Genomic DNA, 26,546 nt, shown 5'->3' with positions numbered 1-26,546 from the left:
TTATAAACACTTAGGGGGGCTGTGGGGATTTTTTAAAAAAATGGAAGCTACCTTGATAAAAGTTTTACTCTATAAAGGCGGCATATAAATATTTCAAACATATATAGTTGTTTGTGCACGTAGGCAGGCAGAGAGATAGAACCATTACACTGTTTTGCACACACACAAAGTTGTATTCAATGTTAAACCCATTGATATTAATGGAGACCATTGACTTTTGGTCCATTAATCCCAATGGGACTATTCTGAGCAGAAACTCGCTGGATCCAACCCACAATGATGGTGGTGGTGATGATGACTAGTACGATTTACAGCACTAGCATAAATTAATATGTAGTCTTTCCACCCCGCGCTATTTTGAGTTAGGGAGTGTCAGTCAGGCCAAATGTGTGGTGGGAACTACTTTTTCCCCCATCTCGGCTCTGCGCGGATGGAGGTTGGATCTCCGTGCGCTGTTGCCTTGGAGACGCGTCCACGGAGCGAGACAGGGGGCGGAGCACCGGAGCTGGCGGAAAGGTTCGGTCCCAGGACGGCGGCAGCTGCTAAAGCGGAGGGAGTGCGGGGGGAGGGGAGGACCCCTCCCCCACCTCGGCATGCCTGTAATTCGGGGGGGGGGCAGGTCATGGAAATGCTATGGGGGAGGGGGAAAGAGAACAATTAATTGGGTGAGGGCTAATGAGGAGATTTCTAAGGAGAAAAGTGGTCAATTAATTGGGATGGGGGTGTGAAGAAGCAAGAGTAAGAAAAAGGTTGGGGTTTTCTGAGGAGAAAGTGTTCAATTAATGGGGGGATAGTGAAAAGTTGGGGTTTGCTAAGGAGAAAATGGTCAATTAATGGGGGGATAGTGAAAAGTTGGGATTTTCTGAGGAGAAAGTGGTCAATTAATGAGGGGACAGTGAAAAGTTGGGATTTTCTGAGGAGAAAGTGGTCAATTAATGGGGGGATAGTAAAAAGTTGGGATTTTCTGAGGAGAAAGTGGTCAATTAATGGGGGGACAGTGAAAAGTTGGGATTTTCTGAGGAGAAAGTGGTCAATTAATGGGGGGATAGTGAAAAGTTGGGATTTTCTGAGGAGAAAGTGGTCAATTAATGGGGGGATAGTGAAAAGTTGGCATTTTCTGAGGAGAAAATGGCCAATTAATGGGGGGAAGGAGGTTTACTGAGGAGTATTAGGGTGGTTATCCACTACCCCACTTTCAATATTGTTGTGCCTGCCGATGTTTTGGGGGAGCCCCACTCCTCCATTTCCAATCAGCGCACGTCTTGTAACATCCCACTGATATCCTGTCACTTTCTTCGTACTGCAAATGTTCCCATGAAGGGGCTTCCTTTGTCCTCTCTGCTGCAGGGCAAAGAGGCCCCTCCAGGCTGTGAACATCGCAGGAAACCCACTAAACAGAAAGATGTGTGGACGGTTCTCAAGGATTTGCCTTGGGAAGCAGAATATAAATCTCTTGAATGACATATCGAGGAATTATTAATTCCAGGGGAGTTGTGAGAGCGGATTAGAGTCAGAAATGGTGATCAGTCAGTATCCTCTCCAAAATTCAATTCCCAAGATTCATGCAGACAACGCCTTGACCTCTAAACAAATACTAGATTGGAAGTGAAGATGTATTTATTATTGTTTACATTTATATTCCACCTTTTCCTCCAAGGGGCTCGAGGTGGTTTGCATTTTTCTCTCCCCCCACCTCCATTTTATCTTCACAACAACCTTGTGAGGTAGGTTAGGCTGACAGACAGCAACTGGCCTGAGGCCACCGAGCGAACTTCATGGCTGAGGGAGGATTTGAACCCAAGACCGAGTCCAACACTCCTCGTCTGTTCCTGTCTCTCTTAGGCTCAGCAGCAGCACCCAAAGGAGCAAGAGATACCCAGAAAGATGGACGTGTGTCAGCAAGACCCCCTCTCCGAGGGGGAGGGGGCCAAGACCAAAAAGCCACCTGCAAAGGAACGCCCACACACCCCTCAGACCAAGAAGAAAGCAAGAAAGAAGAAAAAGAAGGCAGCACAAGATAATGGTGGGCACCCCCAAGCCCAATAATCTCCCTTCTGTGATGGTGGGCTCCTTGGCAGCAGTGCCTGCAAGCTGCCATTTTAAAATTGACCACAGTTTTCCCTGCACGGCATGGCTGGAAATTGAAAACTGGGCATTGTGGGAAATCAAAATGGTGGTTTGCATGTACTCACCCTGCCAGAACTGGGTGTTTGTGTGTGAAGGGTATTTTATTTCTTGCATTTATATCCCACCTACTTTTCTCTCTTGAGGAACTCAAGGTAGTGTGCATGGTTCTTCTGCTCCTAATTTAATCCCCACCACAACTCTGTGAAGTAGGCTAGGCATAGCTATCAACTTTCGGATTTGAAAATAAGGGATCAGCAGCCTCACCTGTCCCAGAGACAGTCTACGGGACATCTAACAATCCGGGGAAGCAGCGGGAAATGGCGCTGAAATAAGGGAATTTCCCGCAAAAAAGGGAAGGTTGACAGCTGTGGCTAGGCCAAGAGGCAGTGACTGGGCCAAGGTCAGCCAGTGAGCGCCATGGCCAGCCCTCTAACCATTGTACCACACTGGCTCTGTATGAGTGGCCTGATGGTACTTGCAAGAGAGGCCAGCCTTTCAAGCAGCCATGGGGAACTTGGTGGCTCTTCAGCTGATCTACGTCCACCACAGCCAGCATGGCCAACCAACTCTCAGTCCTGATTTTGGTAGCTGGTGTCCAATAATATTCAGAAGGCCACAGGTTCCCCCCACGCTGTGGCTGCCAAATGTTATTTTAGTGCAGCCGTTACAGGGCTGGTTGTGAATTTTGTGCATAAGAACCTACCTAAACTTGCATTTTTTAGACCCACATGTCTGGTTTATTCAAGTAGTCTTCCATGATAGTTAGCAATTTGCACAAGAAGGGAAGGAACAGTGCTGGTGGCGGTCTGCTTTCTTGGAGAAGCAAACACTTGTTCTAGAAATTGGATCTACAAGTAGGAAGAGTTGGGTGTTTTCCAGAGCAAGTTTCAAGCAGCTGCTCTTCTCTAGTTTAAGCAGTAGAGGGCGGGAGATATTCATCAATCGCCACTCCATTTCAACAGGAGGATGTTGAAACATTCTGCCTTTAGGAACAGAAGTGGCTGAATAATACAATTAAACCATTTTGTAGCTAAAGTAATTACAAAAAAGTGATGGTGAAGAGCAGCTGCTGTCCTGTCAGTCAACACCCAGTTGACTCTATAAATAAGGCTGCTCCTTTGTGCATGTCTTTCCCAACACAGGTATTTTAATATGCTGATACGGGGGGCAAGCCATTGAGAGATCTTCTGCTTTGCATGCAGAAGGTCCCAGGCTCAATCCCCAACATGCCCTGGTGCGAGTGGTAAAGATTTTCTTCCTGAAGCCCTGGAGAGTTGTTACCAGTCAGCGTTGACAGTCCTGTGCTACAGGGACCAATAGTCTGACTTGGCCTAAGGCACTGTACATTCCTGTGATGTGCTTTGAAAGGTGCTCGAACTTCCTTTCTGATGCCATTCTTTTCAAGCAGGAAAACCTGAAAGCAAAAGCAAGAAGCCCTCCATCCTTGTGACATCACCCCTTGAACTACTTCAACACCAAACTGGCCCTGGAACGACGCCCCAAGGTGCCGCCCCAAAGGCGACTCCAGGCAAACCTTCTCTCTCTGCCAGCATTTCGTTCTTGACCCAAAACGACTCTGTGCTTTCCAACGAGAGCCTTCGCTGGGATGGGGTCCTGGATGATCCCATAGCAGAAGAGGAGAGGCTGTGGATCTACAGGCTGAACAGAAGGAAGCGCTATGGGGAGTACATCCAGAAAAACCTACCACCAGAGCCATCGTTCGCTTTTAAGCACTTGCCACAACATTATGTGGCTCCTCCTCAGGGCAAGGAGCAGTTGCTACGAAAGAGCATGTCCTCCACTACTACTTCAGCGCCCAAGACAGACCAAAGTGGACCGAATTCTAAGATCTCAACAAACGTCTCAAAAAGGCAGTCAGCACTGATGCCAAGTGTTTCTCAGGAAATAGTGTAAAGAAATCTTCCCGACGCTTCTGTTTTGCTTTGTTTAAGCAAAGACATGAAGATCTTGAAGAGGTAACCCTAGATGGTTATATTTGAAACTAATGAAATGATTCATCTTTTCATCAAGTTAACCAACAGCTGTCTGCATACTGCAAATTTAAGTTTGATAAAATTCTGTGCGGATGGATAGATAATGATTTGCTGGCATCCAACTAACCTTCCATAGATGGAGGAAGGGATTGGGGAATCTACAGGAATAACTTTCAGTTTTGTCAGAATTAAACCATTGCTTCTCACTTTGCTGTGTACAAAACCAATCAGTGTTGTCTTCCTTTGCAGTTGGTGGAGAGAACATGGCGTATGCTCCCTTTGTGGTAGGGGAAGAATAACGACACAATAAAGGTATCTTCTCTGAACTTCACCTGAACTCCCTTTTACTGCACAATAGGGAACCTTTTTCAGGTGAGGGCTGCATTCCTTTCTGGGCAATATTTCAGGTCCCACATGCCAGTGATGCACAGGGCCAGAGGCAAAAGTGGTTGGAGCAGCAAGTGTACATTTTACGTTTGTACAGCAGGCAAGTTTACACACACACACACACACACACACACACCCTTTTATATCCTCCATCCAGGCACACAAGCAGAGTTTGAAGACAAGAAAAAACACTCAAGGAAGCAGGGCTCTTGAGGGGCATGGCTGAGGAGGTGTGGCCTAGGGATAGTCCTGAGGGCCAGGTAAAGAGGCTTCAGGGGCCACATTTGACCCTTGGATCTGAGGTTTTACTGGGTTGCTAAGAACTATCATTGGAGCTTTTGGTTTTTATTTATTCATTTAATTTATACCCTGCCCTTCCTCCTAATTGCATTGGTACTGGATTGGAAATAGTTAAATGAGACTTCAATAGGGCTTACTCCCAAGTAAGTGTATATAGAAGTGCAAGCTAAATTATCCTAAAGAAAAATTTAAACCTAGGAACTCCACATATGATATTTTTTTTTACCTATTTAAAATGGTTTGCCTGAGAGCCTGGTGGTATGGATAAAATGAGATCAAGTGCCTATGAAAATATTTATTTTAAAGAAAAGCAAACATAACCTCCAATTCCTTATGTTTTCATTTGTCAGTTTTTCAGATTCAGTAAACATTCACACATACAGAAAGTATGGTAGTAGTGACAAGCCTCGTCTGCGATGAGTGTCAATAAACACAATACACTTAAACACAACACACTTCTCTGGGATTATGTTCTTCAGATAATTTATTACTAGTTAAAATGGGGAGAAATCCAAAGCAAATTAAGAACAGTCATAGAGAGAGGGAGAGGAATCATGTCATTGACATTGCACAGTGATATCCAGGACTTCGCAAGAATGCAGCAACACAAGTTAACTTTTAAATCATGTAATGACACTTAAAAAAAACCCAAAAACTCACCTCTTTTTTAAAACATAAAAACACATATAGGTAGATATCGAAGACTGATCATGTTGTTTAAAAAAAAAAAAACAGGCAAGGATGAGGATGATACAAGGCTTAGTTTATTAATTAACTCATTGAAAAAGCAAAACTTGGAGAGCCCCAGAGCACATCGACCTGGAGAAATATCTGCATAAAACAAGTATCCAGATGGGTCCCACCCACCACCACCCAAATTCTAGGGGCTTCTTCAAATGCCATGTTACTAAACACAAAAATAAGCCCTTTGATTTCTTAACCAAGAAGTAGGCTAGAAGCCACTGTGACATGTCTGATGAACCCCAAGAGTTACTTCGCTGAATTGGCCTAAGCCCCTTCAACCAAATACTCCCAGGAAGCCCCTTTAGTCAGTTCCCTATTTGGTTCCTGCAGACAAAAATATCCTGGAGGTAGCAGGCAAGAGCAGTTTAATATTTTCAAGTTAGCAACTAAAGCCCCAAAATATACCTCTAGGAGTGGCACAGATTTATTCACTGCCATAGGAATAAAAACATTATGAGCGCTCTACCATCCTGATCTTAAAGGCTGCTGGAAAAAGGAGTAAAATCTGCCATCACTGCCTTCCACAGACTTTTCATCCTAAAAGATTAGGAGGGAGAAGGCTGAGAGATAAGAGCTAAATGAAGGAAGCCAAACTCCTTTGTCTAGTAGTAGGTACACGTTGGCAATTGTAGGAACTTAGGAAGCGGCTTTATACTGAGCTAGACCATTGGGTCCAGTAGTGTCACTATCCGAAGGATGGGGAGCCTAGAGTTGCCCAGATCGTCCCTGTCCAGAGGCTGTGGCCATTGGGGATAACAGGAGCTGGAGCCAAACAACATCTGGAGGGCCATAGTTTCCCTACTGCTCCCTCTACACTGGCTGGCAGCAGCTTGTTTTTATATGTACTGTAAGCCACCCAGAGTGGCTGGGGAAACCCAGCAGGTGGGCAGGGTATAAATAATAAAATTATTATTATTATTATTATTATTATTATTATTATTATTATTGCAAGAATCCTTGCCAGTCCTTCATGGAGATGCCAGGGATTGAATCTGAGACATTTTGCACATAAATCGGCTCCACAGAGCCGGTTTTTAGGGCTGCTATGGAGGATACTTAATTGAGGGGATGACAATGTGAATAAGTGACTCTTGTGAGCAAAGAGTTGCAAACATCTCATCTCCCTATTGGGTCCACACTGGATGCTTTTCCTATTCCCAATACATTTTTTGTACCTTTTTTATTATTTTAAAAAAGAGAAACCTTATTTGCAATACCACACATGTTCTTGTAGCCCATTCAAAAGAAAAAGATAAGTAACCTCCGCAATAATGCCCTGCCAATGCTGGGCTCTCTTTTTTTCAGTATTTTTGAACCACGTGCATTTGCAGCACTGGGGACTCAGTGGCCCATCCTTTTTCAAATCCCATCTCTCATCCCATGTGGGATGTCTCTCCCCAAATTCTGTTTGCCCAGTTAAAATATCACTGTTAGAAGATTTGGGGCCAGTACGCAGAAAGGTTCTACGGGGAAATTTGCACTTGCTACTCTGTCAGCTGCCATCTATGCAAAGAATTCATCAAAGAGACCTGCCCACCTTTCCATGTTCATTTTACCACAAGAACTAGAGACTTGTGTGCGTGTGTTTTAAAACAAAAACAACTTGCTAGTATTCCCAGAGAGCTCACAGATTCAAAAGTTAAGAGGACATCTTCCCATAGGCAGCCCTACAAGTTCTTAGATCACTTCTTCACACTGCTAGGTATGCAGCAATGACAATGAGTACTTGGTAATTTCTAACAAAACAGTCACTCCTCAAGGAATGTCTAACTCCTCAGTCGTTTCCCCTTAAACGCTACTTGGTAACCCTACCCAGTAGGAAAATTACATGTCCTTTTTTTATATACATTCAGCTGCTTTCGCAACAGCAATGCAAAATTAAGTGAGGAATGACTCCTACACCTTGCTCCTTTCATAAAGATTTTTCTGTTACTTCAAAGAATGTTATTGCTCCTTCTGCAGAACTCAACAAAAACAACAAATTCAGTGTTTCTCTATGACTACGTAGTAACAGAGTAATTTGTTTGCACCCTGCACCGGAAATGATAGCAGGTTGTTTGCATCCTGCACCAGAGATTACAGTATTTTGTTTGCATACAGAGTTCCTGGCTTTTGAAAACTTAGCTTTGGTTTGGCCGTGGCATGGTGGGATGGAGGAGGGGGGCAGTAGCATCCCCAAAGTTTTCTTTAAAAGTGTGCAACATTTGCAAAAGATTCCCTAGATTCTAGTTCCCTTCACAGCAAAGGAACCATCAATTATAATCAAATTAATAACTCAAAAACAATTTCCCCTTCATACATAGAACGCCTTATAAATACCTTACACTTACCATTAATCACACTTGCAAGAACAAACTCAACTGACTGGACTTTCTGCTCCATTCTGGATTCCTGACAAAAACTAAACTTGTTCTTGCCCAAAATGAATCTCTCCCGCACACCTTTTAAGGTGTAGAGATCATAAATTCTTATGAGTGAAACTGGCTCACACACCCCACAAAACAACTTCTGTTCCAACCAGGCTAAGGAATTTCTTCATGCTTCATCTGCTCTATATTTCAGCAACATTGGGGGGGGGAAGCATTTTTTATAAAAGGGAATGTTTCCTTTGGTCAGAGTGCTTGCAAAAGCATAACAATAAAACTTCAACAAGAGACCCTGCTGGGGAACTGTTGGAGGAAAGAAAATGAAATCTTGTTTGCGCTGTTTGGCCGTGCCATTATAAACCCATCAGCCTTTCAGGTGCCTCAAGATTCTCAGCTGTTTATTTTTGTAGAGGGAACCACTGGCAAAACAAAAACACAAAACCCCAGTCATCTCACAGCCTTCCTGAAATTTACTGAGATTTGTTGACAGGGAATGGCTGTTACAACAGGCAACGTAAATTGTTTTTCAGACTAAAAACGGAACAAGGCTTTCAAAGAAAAAATTGGTGGGGAAGGGGAAGCTCTCGACACAACATAGGGCTCATCCAGACTGCCCTGTCCCCTGGAGAAAGCTGATCGTTACCTTTGAATCGGAACTGGCCAACTGGGTCATACGTCTAGTCCAGATTATTGCAGGAGGTTTAATCTACCCCTCACAACCAGGAAGTCTCTGACCACAAATGGAGGCACTGCTATGGAGACAGAATAAAATTCTCAGATGCCTCTATGCTGCTCAATATTTAGGACCAATTTCTAGGGTGTACGTATCCAGCATTCTTACTCCGCCTTTGTAGTGAAACAGTTGTCCAAATTTACCAAAACTGTTTTGACACGCTACTGCAAATCTTTCTAAGACCCTTGGGGCAAGTGTTGTGGCATAGTAATAGAATATCTGCACTGCATGCAGAAGATCCCAGGTTCAATCCCTGGCGTCTGCAGATACGGTGACCCCTGCCTGAAACCCTGGAGACTTCCTGCTGGTCAGTGTCAATTATTCTAAGCTAGATGGACCAAAGTATCTGCCCCAGTACACAGAGGAGTCAAGTCAGATCCTCCTTTTGTGCCTGTGAAGAATTACTCAAATGACCTGTTCACAACACACACATTTTAGGCAGTCAGGACAGAGGAACTGGCTCTGAATCTCCCATTAACAGCAGCTTAGCATGCTGCTGGGCCACAGAATTGCTACTTTCATCATAGAAATCTGAAAGTCATTATCGAAAAGAGATTGCCTAAGGTTGTGCCACCATTATCCTCAGCTTTCCAAAGCACTCGTGGGCGGTTCTGAATTGTGGCATTTGCAAAATGTTGCTCTTTTAAAGCAATGATGCGTTAAATGATGATGATCCCAAGGTAAATATTAGCTTTATACTCGCTACAAGCCCTGCAGGAGCAACTTCAACCAAATTTAACCAAAGTGAACTGTTGGACAAGTCCGCAATGAATTAAATAAAACATGCTATATAATGCATATCTGGGAAACCGATAACCTAGTAATTATTGTGTTTTTATGCCAAACCACGACTGGCCTGATTTTTGGGCTTCCTTAAAAGACGCAGGCATAACACAAAGAGTGTGATCAGTAAGGTTTATAGAGTGATAATCTATAACTGTGATTTGACCACCAGCCAGCCCTCCCTGGCAAAAATTCTGTTTTAATACATGAACGTAATAAATGAGACTATCGAAAATAAGTTATGGTTTTTAGGTGGGAAAGAGTTCTTCTTTATATATAAAGTTACTTGATGCAGGAGCCACTAGGATGGTTTCCAATTGCCAGTTCAGGAACTGTTTTCCCTTGAAGGCCTTTGTCCTAAGCTCCTTCTCTTCTCCACGAACAAGTTACTTTCCTCTTGGAACAGAAAGGTCCGCTTATTTTCACCCCACACGAGGAAAAGACAGCAAAAGAAAGGAGAAAAAGTGACCTCGGAGAAAATAGGTTTTGCGTTCCTGTAGACATAAATTAAGTGCAGGCCCACAGGATCCTTAAGGCTGAAGACATGCCGTGGAGGAGAGGTAGCTACAAGAGGAAACTCGTTCGGGAGGCAAAGCTAATTCAGGGTTTCATCCATTTCCATCGGGTGGAGAGCTTACGATGCGACGGAAACCCATCATGTTGCAACAGCAGAGAGGGAGGGAGGGAAAGAGACAGAGAGAGAAAGTGTAGTCAGCAACCATCAGGGTTGTTATCACTCCCAGTCGATTCCAGCTCCACGCTGGACAGGAACTTCCGCATGAACTTTCGGCAGTTGTAATCCAGTGTGGTGGTGTACACAGTCTTGGTGTGCTTGGGGTAGACGATTGTGGTGCTGGAGAAACTCCTGGGCCGGGGGCGCGGTTCGAGGTGCACCTCCGCTTTGTAGCTGCGCCAAGTGTTGTTGGGGACGCAGATGACCGTCTGGCTGCAAGAGGACAATCCCAGCCCCATCGGCATAGAAATATTGTTGATGAAGTGCTTCTCAGAGTCGTATTTCACCGAAGAGGTGTACCTATGGACGTAGGGTGGAGCAGAGAGAGAAAACAGGACAGAACAGTTAGCATCGTTACACTTGCCAGAACACTTTAGCTAAAAAGAATAGATTTTATAGGTTTATTTTTAAATTATATGCTGCTTAAAAACATATCAAAGCATTAAAAAGATCAAAAACATACAATAAAAGCATTTAAAAGCAATTTAACAGCAAAAAAATAAGAAACAAGTATCAACAAACTATTGTGAACTCTTAATTGCTTGCATAAGCCTGGCAGAATTGTTTGGTAATGCCTAAACTCTGTGGACTGCCCTGAGATTTTACGATGGATATAAATCTAATAAATAATGATTTCTCAGAACAGAAGCCTGCCTGACAAACCACTTTTGAGGGGGCTTCCAAAATCAGTCTGCGATACGGCATATGGGTCGGCCGATAACAGAAAGCAAGCCTCTGTTTGTGCCTAAAACAGCTCATGGAGCCCAAGCCTCAGGGAATTGTGCTCTAATATGCAAAGCGCTATTTTCCTCAAGCTCTTCGAGAAATGTAGCAGGCTGCCCCCAGCCTCCAGTGCCCAGGAATGCAGTTGACTCTGCAGGTCCACACAAGGCCATCTCGCTTCTCCGCCCAGCGATGGGCTTTGACAAATCCTGCTGGTCGTCTTTGCTCCCCTCCTTTTACAACTTTCAGTCTACCTTATATCCTTGGGCGGCAACGGATCAAACGCCACTCCTTCCCCAAAGGACAGAGGGCATAAGCGAGAGGAGCATCCAGGGAGCAGCGGGCTGGGAGAAGACGAGGTCTCCTGCAAAAGAAAAGGCATGTCTTTCAGCATGGGAAGTTGGCAGGCAACACACTGAACGGTGACTCTATCAAACAGCAGAAGGCATGGAAGACAACGGAAGGCGTGGATATTTTATATCCAAAAATATAAGCCAATCTTACAAAGCCAGAGCGCAGAACCTCATTCCCGGGGCCCAAACGTGGGACTCTCTCCAGACCATACCCCCTCTCTGAAAGCCACACCCCTCACCTGAACCCTCCTTGTGTGTTTCCACATTTTGCTGGAAATGTGTCCTTGCACTCTGGCAATGCCTCTGGCTTGTGAAGGTGGAGGATAGAGAGAGGTCATGTCAGGAAGTGTAAAAAAAAAAAAAAAAGCTAGCTGTGAAAATTTGCATTTGTTGCTCCGCCCACTTTTTGCCCCTGGTCCCGCCCACCACAGCATGTGGCCCCAAAGGGAGCACGGCCCCTGTCTGGAAAACCTTCCTTGCCCCGGACAGCAATTCACAGTAGCAATGCCGCTGTTAGGAGCACAGGAGAGGAAGCTGCCTTCTACCAAGTCAGACTAGCTCAGTCTTGTCTACACTGACTGGCAGCAGCAGCCCTCCTGAGTTCCTGGAGGGAGTCTCTGCCAGCCCCACCTGGAGATGCCATTGTGGATTGAACCCGAATCCATGCCAGCATATACTTCCTTCCTGAGCTACAGCCCTTCCTGGCAAAATATTCTTGTCATCACACATACAGTGGTACCTCGGGTTAAGTACTTAATTCGTTCCAGAGGTCTGTTCTTAACCTGAAACTGTTCTTAACCTGAAGCACCACTTTAGCTAATGAGGCCTCCTGCTGCTGCCACGCCGCCGGGGCACGATTTCTGTTCTTATCCTGAAGCAAAGTTCTTAACCTGAAGCATTATTTCTGGGTTAGCAGAGTCTGTAACCTGAAGCGTATGTAACCCGAGGTACCACTGTACTGTATCAGCAAACACAAATCTGACACAGTTCACACTTTTACATTTTCAAGGTTTTGTTTTTTCCCTTAAAAAGATCCAACACATTCCAATTTCAGCAGCTCTTACTTTTTTCTCTTTTTTTAATAGCACGGCCTCAGCCTACAGTGTTCTTTGCAGTCCTATAAAAAGTTCAGCCTGCATATTTGGCCACGATAATTCCTCCTCCTCCTCTTTTCCTCTTTTAAAGATGGAAAAGTGAGGTTGAGCAACATCAGCTCAGCCAAAAACAAAGAAGCAAAAAGAAAAGGGGAAAAAACCGCCCAGCACTGCAAGTTATGAACTCAAGTCCTTAGCGTTTTGGACAGAGACAATTCCCACACAGATGCTGCAGGCGCAGCTACTGTCCTGGCAAGGCGGAAGAGGTGGAACACATTTCTCACACCTCTCCTGGCCCTTAACTCGATCCAGTCCTTAAACAGCGCTGAAACCATTTCAGCCCCGGCAGCTACACATCTTGGAAAAAAGTTCCTTCTTTTCCAACACCTCCATCTAAAACCAAGCCGTGAAAAAAACGTGCCGCCCTACAAGGCTTCCAGACAACCCATTTCTGGAACACTCATCCCTTTCTTTCCCAGGGAGATTAGATAACGTGGGCTATTTAACAAGCCTCCAATCCTGATCTGTCGCCTGCTCTGCTTAAGGCCCATTCCGCTCTGATTCCTTTGGACAGAGGTTAGATGCAAGCCTTACCCCCCACACTTCCCAAAGTGCATTTGCCCATCGCAAAAAAAAGGAGCCTGTTTGGGGAAGCGAGCTTGTTGCGCAAGATCTCCTAACCAACCATAACAGCAAAACCTGAGTTTGCCGATACACAATCGAACCCAACCCAAAAAACAGGCTTGAAGTGCCCCAAGTAACCAAGATACTTACCGTATTTTTTGCTCTATAAGACTCACATTTTCCCTCCTAAAAAGTAAGGGGAAATGTGTGTGCGTCTAATGGAGCGAATGCAGGCTGCGCAGCTATCCCAGAAGCCAGAACAGCAAGAGGGATTGCTGCTTTCACTGCGCAGTGATCCCTCTTGTTGTTCTGGCTTCTGAGATTCAGAATATTTATTTTCTTGTTTTCCTCCTCCAAAAACTAGGTGCGTCTTATGGTTTGGTGCGTCTTATAGGGCGAAAAATGCGGGTTGTGTAAATTCAGTGGCTAGTGGAGGAACACGCACTCAATCATCCATCCCAGTGCCCTGTCTCCGACTTGGGGGGGACTTCTTCTTCTTCTTCTTCTTCTTCTTCTTCTTCTTCTTCTTCTTAATTTGTTTTTATTTATACCCTGCCCATCTGGCTGGGTTGCCCCACTCAACATCCCCTCATTGACTTCCATTTCAACTTGGGGTCAGGCTCTGAGTTCTTGCTTCAAAGAAGCCACACCGAAGAGTCACAGCTGTTTCCTAGTACCTACATTTCAGGAGAATCAAGCCAAAATTCCTCCTCCTTTCCTCCCTCCAACATAAGAAAGCAAAAGAACCCCAATTTTATTCTTTGTTTGTATTTTGTCTCCAGAGGAGTCTGCAAATAAAGGGGAGGAGATACTCTTCAGGGAATTAATTCCTGCAAATTAGGGAAGGGGGGGGGTCATTCGTAGCCAGGCTAAAATATTATTTAGCTATTCCCTTCACACCCTTTAACCACTACCCAGTTCCCCTTCATTTTCAACATGTATTTCTTTATTGCATTTACATCCCATTTTTTTTCCTCCAAGGAGCTCAAGGCGGCAAATATGGTTCTCCCCCTCCTCGGGTAATCATCACAACAACCCCGTGAGGGAGGTTAGGCTAAGAGGCAGTAACTGGCTCAAGGTTGCCCAGTGAGCTTCATAGCTGTGCAAGGATTTGAACCCTGGTCCTAGTATGACACTTTAATCACTACACCTAACTGCCTTCCTCAAATGCACTCTTAATGGGTGCAGGGGATTCCAAAACACCTTAGTGGTTGCAAAGTCAGAACCAAGAGGCGGTATGGGCTTCAAATTAGCCAGCCTATCGTTTAAAAACCTGTTATCTTTTGTGTATGCAAGCTAGCCCAGAGTGACAAAATTATTAGCTTCATAAAATTTGTGCGCTGCTTGTTTTTTCAAAGAAACCTCAAATAGATACAAAAATTAAAATAAAACAACAAATCAATAGGAAAAAATTAACAATAATAGTTTAAAGATTTAAAGCAGGGGTCAGCAAACTTTTTCAGGAGGAAGCCGGTCCACTGTCCCTCAGACCTTGTGGGGGGCCAGACTATATTTTGGGAGGGGAAATGAATGAATTCCTATGCCCTACAAATAACCCAGAGATGCCTTTTAAATAAAAGCACATACCGGTATTCTGCTCATGTAAAAACACCAGGCGGGCCCCACAAATAACCCAGAGATGTATTTTTAATAAAAGGACACATTCTACTCGCTGATAAAAACACACTGATTCCTGGACCATCAGCAGGCCAGATTTAGAAGGCGATTGGGCCGGATCCGGGCCCCAGGCCTTAGTTTGCCTACCCATGAACTAGAGTCTAAAAACAGGTTATAACACTCACCAACTTTCTGAGCATCTGGACAGGCTTGTCTAAACAATAGTGTTTTTGGCAGGAGCCGAAAAGAGTACAGTGAAGGCGCCTGGGCTGGTATCAATAGGCAGGGAGTTCCAAAGACAATAAAAGACGGATGTCTTAACAGATGTGGAACAGGTATTATGTGGCACCTGTAAGAGCACCAGTTCCACCAATCAATGTGGCTGAGTATATGTGGCAAGGCAATCTCATAGGTAAAAGGGAGCAGAAGAGGAAGTGGACAAGGTACATTTATACTGACAACTCCGTGGCTGAGCTGGGGTAACTGCCTCCACCTCCCCACAACTATCTGTATGTGGGGCAGTAATATTCAGCGGAGAAAGCCACAGACCCCAGATAACGCTCTCCCTCTCCTGATCCCACCTGTCTCCGAATCCTGTTGCAGCATGTTGGGGGGACACAGCAGCTGCGCACCAAATGTTGGTTTACATTCCGTAGCAGCTGCCTGGAAGAGAAATTATTAACAGGACACAAATGGTCTGTCACCATGCTGGAGGTGGGAATCACACTGTACGGGGGGTGGGGTGGGGGAGAGAATCCTTTTTGGAAGCCTGTTTGCTATACCGGTTGGACCAGGGTTCAAATCCTGGAATCAGCAAGGAAGCTCACCAGAGGTCACCTCAGCCAGACCTACCTCACAGGGTTGTTGTTAGGAGGTTAAAAAGAGGGAGGGTGGGGAGAACCATGTATTTATTTCAAAGCCTTTCCAAACAGCCGAATAGTTCAAAAACCTCCAAACTATGTGCAATATGAAAAGTGAACCCAGCTAAAAAAGGGAAAATACAAACTTGAGCAGCATAAAAACATCAGCAAATGAAACAAAGATTCAGGGGATTCATATAAATATATGTCCAGTCTTATGGGTCATGTATGCCACCCTGAGCTCTTCATATAAATGTCATAATAATAATAATAATAATAATAAAGAAACGAAACGTTAGGAGGTCCCATGACAATTGCCGGGGCCCCATAATCCCACAAGAGAATTTGGGAAGTTCATATGTACAACATACAGTAATAACCCACCCACAGAGCCCTTGGGGATCCTAGCAGCCCCCCCCCCTGCTCATAACCCCCTACTATTCCCGCCCATCATGCACTTGGAGACTCTTGAGAGGCATAAGAAATCATCAACACACTAGCTTGCGATATGCAGCGGCATCTGACTGAAAACATTTAGCGGGGTTGTGGCATACGCCCCTCTCATCTGGGCCCATGGCAAGCCGATTCCACTAAATTCTAGTGCAGCAGGTTGGGCACAGGATGGCACCCTTGAGATTTGGACAATCCCAACACGAGTCACCACACTGCCTGTGGCATCCAGTCTGCAAAATGGGCACAGTGATCGTGATGGCCTAACTTTACTACCATGATGCGAAGGATCTCGAGAGGATTAAGTTCCCCAATTTAAAACCCTCGACTGCTCCCAAGGGGAGCTGGAACAGGTCGCCTCCAGCAGGAAAATACTACGGATGGGAGAAGAGGGGTTCTCCAGTTTGCACCAGTTAGGGAAACTGGAGCCACAGCTAGGCAGGAAGTGGGGGTTACAAGTGCACCTGCCTAGTCCCCGAAGGGTCTCAGAAAGCACCACGTCAAGGGAGGCAGAAGGAGGGCAAGGAATTTGTTGCTAGTTTGGCATCTCAAACTGACCTCGCCCGGATCTGCAGAGGCTGCTTTGCGTTTTATTTGCGTTGCAAAACGAAATACGCGCGCGCTGGAATTTATGTTGCACCGAGTATGATCCAGTTCACACTGCAATAGTATATATATTTTAAAAACTCGCTTGAGTAGTTTAGACAGTCCATCCCCCTGAACCTTAGCGTCAGATAAAATATGTTCGGGATTGCACCGTCAAGAGCGCCTTGAGCCCGCACTACATGGACTCGCATACTCCGGATTAGCTCTCCAATTCCACACTCCGCTTTGCGCACTCGTCCACAGCCTCCCCTAATCCCGTTTGAGCCGCGCCGCTAATTAGGATTGCATCCCCCGCTCGACGCTCCCTTGCTAGCGTCTGGACCTGCATCGCCGTGCACGCATACTCCGTTAACCCGGATTCACTCCGGTCCCACGCCGGGACAGACGCAGGCGCCTGCTTTCCTGCACTCACCTTGGGAAGCGGCTTGGTCTCCGGTCTCTCGGTCTCCGGCAGCGCATTGGCGACCCCTCCCCGCTCCGATCCGCCGCCAGAGAGCAGCCAGCTGCCGGGGCTGGGGCTGGGGGGCAGCCCGGAGTCGGGGCTGTCGAGGCCCCGCTCGGCCCGGCGCTTCGAGTCCGGCAGCTCCGGGACGTCCGGCAAGCTGAGCCGCCCCACCATCGCGCCTCCTTCTTCCTCCGCGCGCCCGGAGCGCACTGGCGAGAGGGACGCGCAGGCGGCCGCCTCGGGCGAGGGGCGGAGGCCGGAGAGAGACCCGCCTCCCCGGGGCTGCCGAGAGGGGAGCAGCCTGGCGACACGATCCGAGGGGAAAGGGCCGCGGCTCCCTCGCCCGGGGCTCCACCAAATTTATGCTGCTTGAAGGGGCCTGCTATCTGGCTAGCCGGATCTTCCACTTTCGTGCGCACCGTCCATTTATAGCCGTCCTACGGCGCTCGCAAGAACCTTGGCGTCTCCAAATAATCCTGGGAACTAAGTTTGCAAAGGGCGCTGAGACTTGGTAGGAGACCCCTGTTCTCCTCCCGGAGGTGCGATTCACAAACTTCCCTGCGAGGAGGAGTTGACTGTCAAACCACTCGGAGAACTGTAGCTCAGGTGCTGAGCAATTGCTCCCAGCACCCTTCACAAACTACAACTCCCAAGATACTTTGGGGGAAGCCTTGACTGCTGAAAGTGGCTTGATACCCCTTTAAATGTATGGCGTGACTGCGGGTAGGGTTGCCTTTAAATGTAAACCACAGTTTTTATAATATTACAATAAAATAAAAAAAGAAAAAAGAAAATAACAAAAATACAGAATAAAGAAACTTTTTTTTTTTTTAAAGAACACACATAAATTTTCAGTTACTTATTTTCTTTTAACTTGTTTCCCGGACCTCCTCATACCTCCCTTTTTTGTATTCCACCCCAAATTGTTAGTTCAGCAAATCCTTACCATTATATTATTACCTATTTATAATCCTTTTTTTCATATTCTCTTAAAGCATTACAGCTGGAAACCACTTAATTTCAATCCAACATCATTCTAACACTCATTAATTTTACAATATTTCTGTAGATAATCTTTAAATTTCTTCCAATCTTCTTCCACCGACTCTTCTCCCTGGTCTCGGATTCTGCCAGTCATTTCTGCCAATCCCATATAGTCCATCACCTTCATCTGCCATTCTTCCAAAGTGGGTAGATCTTGTGTCTTCCAATACTTTGCAATAAGTATTCTTGCTGCTGTTGTAGCATACATAAAAAACGTTCTGTCCTTCTTTGGCACCAATTGGCCGACAATGCCCAGAAGGAAGGCCTCTGGTTTCTTCAGAAAGGTATATTTAAATACCTTTTTCATTTCATTATAGATCATTTCCCAGAAAGCCTCAATTCTTGGGCACGTCCACCAAAGGTGAAAGAATGTACCTTCAGTTTCTTTGCATTTCCAACATTTATTATCGGGCAGATGATATATTTTTGCAAGCTTGACTGGGGTCATGTACCACCTGTATATCATTTTCATAATATTCTCTCTTAAGGCATTGCATGCCGTGAATTTCATACCTGTGGTCCACAACTGTTCCCAGTCTGCAAACATAATGTTATGTCCAACATCTTGTGCCCATTTAATCATAGCAGATTTCACCGTTTCATCCTGAGTATTCCATTTCAACAGCAAGTTATACATCTTTGACAAAATCTTAGTTTTGGGTTCTAACAGTTCTGTTTCTAATTTTGATTTTTCCACCTGGAAGCCAATTTTCTTGTCCAAATTATATGCCTCCATTATCTGATAATAGTGTAGCCAATCTCGCACTTTATTTTTTAGTTTCTCGAAGCTCTGCAGTTTTAGTCTATCTCCCTCCTGTTCCAAAATTTCCCAATATTTCGGCCATTTGGCCTCCATATTGAGCTTTTTCTGAGCCTTCGCTTCCATTGGTGACAACCACCTTGGGGTTTTATTTTCCAATAAATCTTTGTATCTTAGCCAAACATTGAACAATGCTTTCCTGACAATATGGTTTTTGAATGCTTTATGTGCTTTAACCTTGTCATACCACAAATATGTATGCCAACCAAAAACGTTGTTAAAACCTTTAAGTCCAAAATGTCTGTGTTCTCAAGAAGCAGCCAGTCTTTCAGCCAGCAGAATGCTGCTGATTCATAATAAAGTTTAAAGTCTGGCAGGGCAAATCCGCCTCTTTCCTTTGCATCAGTTAATATCTTAAATTTTATTCTGGGCTTCTTGCCCTGCCAGACAAAACTAGAAATATCTTTCTGCCACTTCTTGAAACAATCCATTTTGTCCACAATCTGCAATGTTTGAAACAAAAACAACATTCTAGGCAAAACATTCATCTTTATAGCTGCAATTCGACGCAACAAGGAAAGCTTCAAATTTGACCAAATTTCTAAATCTTTTTTCACTTCCGTCCAACATTTTTCATAATTATCTTTAAATAAGTTCCCATTTTTTGCTGTCATATTAATCCCCAAATATTTCACTTTCTTGACCACGGTTAAACCTGTCTCATTCTGAAACCTCTCTCTTTCGATCGGTGTTAAATTTTTCTCTAAAACCTTAGTTTTTGACTTGTTCAGTTTAAATCCTGCCACTTGACCAAATTCTTGAATTAGTTCTAAAACCCTTTTGGTACTAGATTCTGGCTCCTGTAACGTCAATACTAAATCATCTGCAAATGCTCTCAATTTGTACTGTTTGGCTCCGACCTGTATACGTTTAACCAACCGGTCCCTTCTAATCATGTTCAGCAAAACCTCCAGGACCGATATAAAAAGCAATGGAGAGATTGGGCACCCCTGTCGTGTCCCTTTTTCTAACACAGTGTTGAGAATTGTAGCTCCTGGAGGGTAGCAGTGATTTTGAGGGGCTTTCTGATGGAAATCCCGCAGCAGAGACAGCCTCCCCAGATAGTTCCACAGCAGCTGGACGAACGCAGCACACCTGGATGCTGAGATATGGCCGATTTGTGTGGGTTAAATCACAGAGCCTAGGACTTGCGGATCAGAAGGTCGGCGGTTCGAATCCCCACGACAGGGTAAGCTCCCGTTGCTCGGTCCCTGCTCCTGCCAACCTAGCAGTTCGAAAGCACATCAAAGTGAAAGTAGATAAATAGGTACCACTCTGGCGGGAAGGTAAACGGCGTTTCCGTGCGCTGCTCTGGTTCGCCAGAAGTGGCTTAGTCATGCTGGCCACATGACCCGGAAGCTGTACGCCGGCCAATAAAGCAAGATGAGCGCCGCAACCCCAGAGTCGGCCACGATTGGACCTAATGGTCAGGGGTCCCTTTACCTTTACCTTTAAAGAGAGGTTGCCTGGAAAGAGGCAATGACTCCCGCAGAGATGCAATAGGCAACATCTCTTGAGTCTCTCTGTGGCTTCCCTGTATCATTTGAATTAGGTAATCACATCCAATGCAGAGATGGTGCAAAAGTAAAGACAGATCGGCAGAGCAGCAACTCTTCCAGAGATGCAACAGGTAGCCTCCTCTGAGCACTGGCAATTCCATAGTGTCTCTGATATGCGAACACTGCCTGCAATCCTGCAGAGGTGCTGCCAGTCACTGGGCTCGATGGACCAGGCAGCTTCCTGTGTTCCTGTTTAAATCAGCCCTCGTAATTCAGAATAATGAGAACTGGAATCTTATTTTAGGGGAAGGGCCGTAGTTCAGTGGCAGAGCACCTGCTTTGTATGCAAAAAAAGGTCCTGTGTTTGATCCCAGGCAGACTGGGAAAGACTCTTTGTTGGATAGCTGCTGCCAGTCAGTGCAGACAATATTGAGCTAGATGGACAGGTGAACTGACTTAGTCCTCTTCGCAGTTCCACTGCCCTTGAGCCCACACTGCAATGTTATTTTCCCTCCTTCAACTCTCCCCCTTCCTCTCCGCTTCCACTGAAAGTTTTTTTTTAAAGACCTTGAGAAAGGCTGCCCTCTTTTCACTCCCACCTCCGTCTGCAAGCATAAATAACCCAAATCAAAACCAGGCCTTCGCAAGCCAGCCGGCTGGGAGCCACTGGGAATTCGCACTTTTTCAGTGAATCACAGAACCTGCGACTCAGCAGATCAGTATGGAAAAGGCGTTTTTAAAAGGTCAAACCACACTTTTATTTTTATTTTTTTTGATATATATATAAAAAAACCTGATGTGGATTCATCGAGGTTTCCGTGAACTCAGAAGAAAAGGCCCCCCTTTCGGCTTTGATCCAGTTTCCCCGAGGAGAGCTATTTGTAGATCTGGAGGAGGGAGGCTTTTGCCAACGCAGCCCCGAACTACACTTCAGAGGCAGCCATCCCTAGTGGTTGTGGCAGTTGTGGTCCGAAATAATCAGGAGGGCATTAGGGTGGTGAAGTGGCTGCCCCAGACCTCCCGGAGCTCAGTTTTGGAAGATGAAGAGAGAGAGAAATTTTATCTCAGAGTGGGCCATAACTCAATGGTGAAGCATGTTTTAATTCAGGGGTGGGAAACCTGTGGCTTTAAGTGTTGCTGAACGCCCAGCAGCCCCCAGGCACTGTGGCCAAGGGATGATTAGAGGAGGAGGATGATACTCTGTACAGCAGCAGAATAGCCTTTTGAAAGGATCAGACCATTATTTGGGGGTGGGTTGGAGCTACCAACAACCACTAATAGGCAAGGCAACAAAATTCATATTCAGAGGCACTTTACTGTGGCATACGAGATGCTGGAGGTGGAAAACAGTGCAGGACCATTTTGTGGCCTGACCGCAGGCTTTCCAGAAGGATCTGGCTGTCCACTACCAGAGACAGGAAACAGGGTTCAGGTGGACTTCCTTCACTGGATGCAGCAAATCCAGCTCATCTCAGTTATCGGAGTGCCAATCCTTACTTAGCCAAGACAGCAGCATCAACACCCAAAAATTTATGTAAGAAAGGGCAGGGTGGGAATCAAAACCAATGACTGAGCATGCTGAGTAGGCACGGAGTGAAACTGGAAAGGAGGGCAGATGGAATGTAGTTTCCTGGAAAGGGCCTGGCTGGCTGGAAAGCTGAAAGCTGGACTTTTCCCACCAGGCACCTGAAAGCTATTATTTAGAGACTGTTTTGTATTTGACACCTGAAAATGTAAGGTGGTGTTATATTTATGTTGCTTTAGCCACATGGGATATTTATTGCTTCTTGTTTTTCCCCTTTCTTTTATTTCTTATGTCACTTGATACTTAAAACATATTTATTATGTTTTTAAAAGTTTTCGTGTGCACACACGCCACTAAGCACTCCACACTGCAACATTTTGTTGCAGGTCTCTCAGTCGCTGCATCAGGTTCCCAAAAGCCCACAGTGGGTAAACAGTTGAACCAGAGTAAGGTCCACAGCACATGTTAGCAAGACTTATTCCATGAACTGGAATGTCACACTGCCCTTTCCATGAAATGTTCAGCACCACTGGTTTGCAAATGCTGTTCCCCATTTTACTCACAGTTGGGTTTTCCCCCGCCCAGGAATCAATGCAAATTGTATGTAGCTAAAAAGGACAGGGTAGAACATCACGATCTCCCAACCACCTCTGAAGGAGCATGTGTCTCACACACGCATGCCATATTCACCAAAGGAAGGAATCTCCCCGCACCCTAAACAAATTGTTAGTTACAGCTTCCATTAAAAGATTATGCAGTGACACCAACAATCAATATGACATTGAGTCCTTCTTTCGCCCTCTGTCGCCAATGGTCTCTAGTCAATAAAGGTGTGCCCTTCTGCACAGTGTGATGGCTGTATTAATAGCTGAGCCATTCCTGGGGTGATAAAAAGCAGAGGCGTGTCCCCGCCAAGCACGAAACAGAGTGTGCTTTTTTCAGGCACGCATCCATTTTCTCCTGCACCCTTTACCCCTGCTCACTGAAAGCCACATTTGGTCTCTCATGGACTATTTGCGGCTTAGAAGGAGAGCTGGAAGGAGACTCTAAGAGCTTGGCTGCACCGATGTTGCATTTATTTCTACCCCGCCTTTCCCTACAAGGAGCTCAAGGTGGCGTGTGCATGGTTCCTGGCCCTTTCTCGTTCTCCTCACAACAGCCCTGCGAGGTGGGTTAGGCCAGGAGGGAGCGACTAGCTGCCAGCCACCGAAGGGGAGCGTGCTGTTGCTTTCAGATGTGGCTTGCTGCTTTCCCTTAATGGGCATCTGGTTGGCCACCGCAAGAACCGGACGCTGGACCAAATAGGCCCCTGGCCTGATCCGGCAGGGCCCTTACATTGACCCTCCTCCAAAACTCCAGGGAAGCTGCCATCTGCACATGCCCAAGCGAACACACCTTGGCTTAACAGCAGCTCCTGTTTTCAAATCAGACAGCAGCCGAGATGGAAGAGAAAAGCAACAAAGCAATATTAATCAAGGAAGTACAGGACGACGGATAGATCACGACTAACGTCGCGTTCACAGACCTTCTAAGTGTCCCTATTTTCCAGGGACAGTCCTGGATTTACAGAAGCCACCCCAGGTTCTGATCAGATCCCGGAATGTCCCACTTTTCCTTAAAAGGTAAAGGTAAAGGGACCCCTGACCATTAGGTCCAGTCGTTGCCGACTCTGGGGTTGCGGCGCTCATCTCGCTTTAGTGGCCGAGGGAGCCGGCGTACAGCTTCCAGGTCATGTGGCCAGCATGACTAAGCCGCTTCTGGCAAACCAGAGCAGCGCACAGAAATGCCGTTTACCTTCCCGCCCAAGTGGTACCTATTTATCTACTTGCACTTTGACGTGCTTTTGAACTGCTAGGTTGGCAGGAGCTGGGACCGAGCAACAAGAGCTCACCCCGTTGCGGGGATTCGAACTGATTACCTTCTGACCGGCAAGTCCCAGGCTCTGTGGTTTAACCCACAGCGCCACCCACGTCCCACACTTTTCCTTACGACGTCCCTATTTCCATCAGAGAACTGTTGGAGGGGATGCATTCGACGGCAGTGGAGGGAGCCAGAAGAAACGGCCCAGTGTTTGCAGCTGCATGTGGGTCAGTGAGGCACAGCCCCATTTGTCGTCATGAGCCGGCCTCCGTTTATGGGATGGCATGCGTGCCTCAAACCCAGAGGCCTGCAGCGACACTCGGCTGCATCCCAGATGAGCTCTGGACTGGCCACCCCCAACAATATATAGAAGTGTGTGCAGAACAACCTTTGGAAGCCTCCTAGATCTCTGCGTCATCGCCGGGGAAGGACTCCTGGGGGCGGCGGGGGAGCTCAAAGCAGACCTGGGGGCCAAAGCAAACACACGGCCAACGTCTGGGCCCGGCGGCCACGCCGCTCGAGTGTAAGCCCAAAGCCCCTTTCAGACAAATTCCTTCATGGCCCTCCTGGAACGAGGCGCAGGAGGGAGCCAGCCGCCACCGGCGTCTGTGGCTTCAAGCTATGCACGTCCCGGGGCCAAGGGCTTCCTGAAGGAAGGCCGCAGCCTCATCCTGGCGGGGTGAGGGACACAGGCTGCTGGTCTCTGCCGAAACCGGATCCTGGGGAAATTGATGCCAATTGGAGCAGGGTTTCAAGAGGCAGATGAGGCGGAGAGGGATTTCCTCCGTGAGATTCTCAAAGTGCAGCAGACCTGCCCCAGGAAGGCTTCTCTGCGTCTCACCTAAACGAGAAGCTCTTTTAACTCTCTCCATCCCAGTTGCGCTGGCACTGCTGGGGTTCACTTGGGGGCATCAAGCTCAGCAAAAGTATTCAGAGGCACGCCCTGGTCACGGATGAAGCCCTAAGCACTTCGGAGGCCCAGCACTCGACGCAGAAGTTGCATTTCAGCTGCTGCCGTTTCTACAACGGTGATGTTTTAAAAACAGGGTGCCTTACTAACCGGGATTAACTGGGTCAATTACCTATTGAAACCCTTCATTTTCCTTTCTTTTAAAGAGTTGCTTTTCATTGACGCCTCTCACAAATGCCAGAAGCCCACACCAAGTTTCTTAGGTCCAGGGGTGTTTCATATTTGAGATATTTAAGCAGGTGTGCACCAGTGTAGAAGCAGATGAGACATTTCCCTTGTGTGACGTGTTTGCAAGCCTCTGGGGAAGGGCTGTCTTGTTTCAATTGCACGTTAGCCACGCTGGGAACCTTTCTGGCTGAACAGCGGGGTACAAATGTGCTAAATAAATAAAAAAACACAAGAATTCCAACAATGAATAATGAATAATAATTTAGATGGCCAGACCAATATCCTCTGACATCTTTCTTCTTCTGTGAACTGGTCCAGTACCACTCTAAATATGTCTTATACTGCAACCCCAACCCCTCCCCAAAACCAGACTTTACTAGGGAGAAATCCGCATCAAACACAGTGAGATCTACTGCCAAGCAAACATGGAGAGGTCCCTTTGTAGGGCACCCTTTACTGACTCCTTCATCTCGGAGGTTAAAAGCAAAGAGGGACCAGAAAAGCACACCGCGTTCCCTGGGCACAGAAATGTGTCCTTGTTATGAGGGTTAAACTTGAGAAAGGCAAAGCCATTGGGATGGAAGAGAAGGGGTTATGAAACTCCCCCCGCCCAATTTGCTCCTTCTGGAGCCTTTGGAGCAGAGAATTCTCCCTGGCTCTGAATACCAACTCTGTCCGCGAAAAGGTCACTCCTGCAAAAGTTTAGAGGGCGAAAGAGGGAACTCCCGCTTGTTAGAAACAAGGGACAAAGCCTGGCAAACGCCACACGCAGAGACCCCCACCGAGAGACGTGCAACTTTGTGGAGAGGTTACAAGCATTTTTTTAAAAAAGTTATAAATATAAAACATAGTGAAATAAAGCTGTATTTTTTTTTATCATGTGTGCACGAGATCCAGCTTCCACTGTTCCTTGCTGGAGAGATTGGGAATTCCCAAATGGTAGATCATAGGGTGCTGCATTATATACAGCCCATCCCCTAAAAACTAAGAGTCTAGTCCTCATGGTTCGAAATAAAGAGCAGATTTAAACAAGAAACTGCCTTATAGAGTCAGACCTATTGGTCCCTCTAGCTCAGTACTACCTGCACTGACTGGCAGGGGCTCTCCAGGCTTTCAGGCACAAGAGATAAATGTAAAGGCTCCTACGAGTGTCAAAGAATTCTTTCACAGAGGAAATGCCTGCTGCCTCTCTGCATGAATCCAGGGCCTCAGCCTTGTTTCTTTCTTATTGGGCTCCTTTTAGTGGCAAGTAATTCTACCACAACTAAGGATTGCATGTGACTAGATCATTCAGTTCTTTCCGACAGAGAGATGCAGAAAAGCTGCCTGTCCTCTGAGGAGCCTGCCCACCGCATCTCTGTATGAGGCACTATTCTGCCCTTAGAGCTCAGTCCAATCAGCATCTGTTCAAGGCAAGGCAGTTCCACCAAGACAAGGATGCAGGAGACCTAGCTGGCCCTCCAAGGAGGATATCCATTGTGTCTCTGCCTGAATGACTGTTCCGGAGCTTGCCCACTCCCATGCATGAATCCTGGCCAAAGAAGCAATTCATGCTCAAATCAAAGGAACTGGCTCCTCTAAAATTAAACCGTTGGGGTGCGGGGAGTAAGAGTAAAGTGTGTTTAATGAGTTCTGGGCTTGCTCACACACACTCCCTTTGGCAAAAACGGTTCCGACTTTGTTTAATAGATATCACTGAAAACATGTACAAACACAGACGA

At 46.2% G+C, this 26,546-nt stretch overlaps 2 protein-coding genes across 5 annotated transcripts; one reads left to right on the top strand and one right to left on the bottom strand.

Moving 5' to 3' along the window:
* Nucleotides 1–494: 494 nt before the first annotated feature.
* C15H17orf97 (chromosome 15 C17orf97 homolog) lies at nucleotides 495–4,447 on the top strand. Of its 4 annotated transcripts, none has more exons than XM_053367872.1 (3): nucleotides 495–599; nucleotides 1,843–2,023; nucleotides 4,371–4,447. In XM_053367872.1, the coding sequence occupies exons 1-3, from the start codon at nucleotides 594–596 to the stop codon at nucleotides 4,418–4,420; spliced, it is 237 nt and encodes a 78-aa protein (XP_053223847.1). In that variant the 5' UTR covers nucleotides 495–593; the 3' UTR covers nucleotides 4,421–4,447. The 4 variants fall into 4 exon arrangements, with proteins under 4 accessions (XP_053223847.1, XP_053223844.1, XP_053223845.1 ...); XM_053367869.1 differs by lacking the exon at nucleotides 4,371–4,447 and adding an exon at nucleotides 3,533–4,072 and having other exon boundaries at nucleotides 504–599; XM_053367870.1 differs by lacking the exon at nucleotides 4,371–4,447 and adding an exon at nucleotides 3,536–4,072 and having other exon boundaries at nucleotides 506–599.
* A 5,105-nt stretch (nucleotides 4,448–9,552) lies between these two features.
* RFLNB (refilin B) lies at nucleotides 9,553–17,455 on the bottom strand. The gene is made up of 3 exons (XM_053367873.1): nucleotides 16,907–17,455; nucleotides 11,145–11,254; nucleotides 9,553–10,467 (listed from the first exon to the last, which is right to left on the bottom strand). Exons 1-3 carry the CDS (start codon nucleotides 17,111–17,113, stop codon nucleotides 10,146–10,148), a joined length of 639 nt encoding a protein of 212 aa, XP_053223848.1. The 5' UTR covers nucleotides 17,114–17,455; the 3' UTR covers nucleotides 9,553–10,145.
* Nucleotides 17,456–26,546: the final 9,091 nt, after the last annotated feature.

This window comes from Podarcis raffonei, chromosome 15 (assembly GCF_027172205.1).
Source record: "Podarcis raffonei isolate rPodRaf1 chromosome 15, rPodRaf1.pri, whole genome shotgun sequence".
Lineage (NCBI taxonomy): Eukaryota > Metazoa > Chordata > Lepidosauria > Squamata > Lacertidae > Podarcis > Podarcis raffonei.
The sequence above is the reverse complement of the archived record's forward strand: the minus strand, read 5'-3'. Positions and strand labels throughout refer to the sequence as shown.

Excerpts from the sequence above, each read along its gene's own strand:
- C15H17orf97 (XM_053367869.1), top strand. Across the intron at positions 2,024-3,532 it reads GAAGGCAGCACAAGATAATG|CAGGAAAACCTGAAAGCAAA; the intron begins GTGGGCACCCCC and ends ATTCTTTTCAAG.
- RFLNB (XM_053367873.1), bottom strand. The coding sequence starts at position 17,113 with ATGGTGGGGCGGCTCAGCTTGCCGGACGTCCCGGAGCTGCCGGACTCG. Across the intron at positions 11,255-16,906 it reads AGACCAAGCCGCTTCCCAAG|GAGACCTCGTCTTCTCCCAG; the intron begins GTGAGTGCAGGA and ends TTTCTTTTGCAG. Across the intron at positions 10,468-11,144 it reads TTGCCGCCCAAGGATATAAG|GTACACCTCTTCGGTGAAAT; the intron begins GTAGACTGAAAG and ends CTACGTCCATAG.